Raw genomic sequence first — 2519 nt, forward strand, 5'->3', positions numbered from 1 at the left:
TTATTGCAGAAGGGGAGGTTTTGGGAGTAGAAGAGGGAGTTCTTTTGTGGCCATGTTAGGTTTGAGATGATAAAGAGAGCCAAGTTCACTGCCTCATCCATTATCTTTCTGCTCCACCACCCAGCACTGTGCTGTGCCCGCTGAGCTGTGGGTTGAGGGGGCTGGGTACCCAGGCTGTCATCCCTACACTTCTTCCTCCTGGCTGCGGTGGGACCCAGCCAGGGGGCTGGAAGGCCAGTCTGGTTCTGGTGGGCCGAGCTTAGAGTGTGGTGGGAAGAGCTGACTGGCTCTCAGCATCTCTCCTCCTGGTTTGCCTGCCTTTAGCATCGCAGAAGTGAGAAAATTTAAAAAACAAAACAAAACAATTCCTAGACTTCTTTCCAGCTTTGGTTCTGGATGCAGATGAGGTTCTACCAACTAGAAATGCTCATAAGATTTGGAAGGCAGAGTGAGGCAGAACTCTCTCTCTCTGTGTACCTATTTCCAGCTTTGTGGGTGTTGGGAGGTGTGCTTGGATTCAGTAATTCTGGTGGCAGCCTCTTGATTCTCCACCTTTCTCACTGAGCAGAGGAAGCAGTTCCCTGGTGGCTGAACTCTGTGATGTTCCAGCCTATTCCAGCCTATTCCAGGGCTATTCAAAATGCGGTCTCATGGGCAGCAGCATCACCATCACCTGGGAGCTTATTAAAAATGCAAAGTCTGGGGGCGCCTGGCTGGCTCAGTTGGTGGAGCATGCAACTCTTGATCTCGGGGTGTGGGTGTGAGCCCTGCGTTGGGTGTAGAGATTACTTAAAAATAAAATCTTAAAAAAAAAAAAAGGCGGTCTTGGGCCCCACTCCTGCAAACCTACTAAACCAGGAACTCTGGTGGAAGCTGTGCTCTGGCCAAGTTTTCCTGGTGATTCTTTTTTTTTTTTTTGCTTTTTATTATTTTTTTAAAAACGTAAGCTCTATACCCAACCCAGGGCTCGAACTGATGACCCTGAGGCCAAGAGTCATGTGTTCTACCCACTGAGCCAGCCAGGTGCCCCTTCTTGGTGATTCTTTTGCACACTAAAGTTTAAAAAATACTGGCCTACAGCCCACTCTCTCAGTCCCTCCAACAATGCGATAAGCCCCTAAATCCTTGTATTAAATCCTTTTCTGCTTAACATGCCTGCCACCGTCCTTGCTCTGAGCATTGGCTGATTAAGGGGAATCAGAGTTCTAGACTTAAATGTGTCAGAGCTTGAGCCCCAGCTCACCACTTAATAACCATGGGATTTTGGGCAAAAGACTCTTTGTGGCAAACTGCAATTTCCAGAGATGGTCACAGCCGTATCTCCCATCCCATATGCCCTTCTGGTATCTAGCCTCTCTACCCTCAAGAGGTGGAGTCTACATCCCATCCCCTTGAACCTGGGTAGACCTTTGTGACCCTGTCGACTAGGAGTCCAGAGGGCAGTGTGTGACTTCTGAAGCTAGGTCAGAAAAATGCTGTGTATTCTGCCTTGCTCTCCTGGGATGGTTGCTCGTGGGGGACCAGCCACCATGCTGTGAGGATGCCCCAGCAGACTATGGAGGGGAAGTGATGCCCTCCTTCAGCCCGCCCCTTCTAAACAAATGGAGGCTCAGAGAGAGCAAGTGGCTTACTTCACATGGTTAGCTAGCTGTGTAGCCTGCTCTGTGGGACGCTGAAATCTCTGCCCCGCTCCCCACCAGCCCCAGATCAGATGCCCCTTCCCCACCCACTTCCATCCCATCCCAGAAGGCTCACTTGCTGACCCTCCCGCAGGGAGATGAAAAATGCACTGGGCAGAAACAGGGCAGGACGAGTTTATTGCAGGTGAAGCAGAGGAGAGGGGGGCGGGGAGGCTTGAGGGCACAGCGCCCTTGGCTCACATGCTCCCAGGCTGCAGCAGAGGGAGCCCTCCCCCACCTAAAGGAGGTTGGCAAGAGCTGAGGGGCGGGAGTTGGGGGGAAGAAAGGGGAGGGGCGCCCAGGGGAGCCAGAGATAAGGCAGAGAGAAGAGGGGAAGAAGGGCTCTTGGTGTCAAAGGTGAGGCCAGGTCAGAGGCGAGGGGAAGCTCAGCAGGAGGGGTCCACAGTAAACTAGGACTCCTAGGTCTGGGGGCACAGTGGGGTTCGTGGGGGAGGTCAGAGGTGAAGGAGAGGTCGGGGTGAGGGAAGGCTCCTGGAGCTCAAGGTGAAGCGAGGCTCACGGGTCAGAGGTGAGCTGCCCCCCCCCCCTCCTCGAGCCGAAGCAGCGAGGTTCGTGGGGGCGGCGTTGGCCTGGCGGGCCGCCCTAGGCCACCTCCTCCTCGGCCTCCTCCTCGAACTCGCCCTCCTCGGCCGTGGCGTCCTGGTACTGCTGGTACTCGGACACCAGGTCGTTCATGTTGCTCTCGGCCTCGGTGAACTCCATCTCGTCCATGCCCTCGCCCGTGTACCAGTGGAGGAAGGCCTTGCGCCGGAACATGGCGGTGAACTGCTCCGAGATGCGCTTGAACAGCTCCTGGATGGCCGTGCTGTTGCCGATGAA

The 2519-nt window shown here is 54.5% G+C and overlaps 1 protein-coding gene across 1 annotated transcript in view; it reads right to left on the bottom strand.

Annotated features, from left to right (window-relative positions):
• Positions 1-1798: 1798 nt before the first annotated feature.
• Positions 1799-2519, bottom strand: part of LOC102732430 (tubulin beta-4A chain) — a 4222-nt gene continuing 3501 nt past the window's right edge. Inside the window, exon 4 of the mRNA XM_081805302.1 lies at positions 1799-2518. Coding sequence (XP_081661428.1) covers positions 2283-2518 — 236 coding nt within the window. The 3' untranslated portion in view covers positions 1799-2282. The remainder of the gene's footprint in view (position 2519) is intronic.

The sequence above is a fragment of the Leptonychotes weddellii genome, chromosome 1, assembly GCF_054177405.1.
Source record: "Leptonychotes weddellii isolate Sample4059 chromosome 1, ASM5417740v2, whole genome shotgun sequence".
Lineage (NCBI taxonomy): Eukaryota > Metazoa > Chordata > Mammalia > Carnivora > Phocidae > Leptonychotes > Leptonychotes weddellii.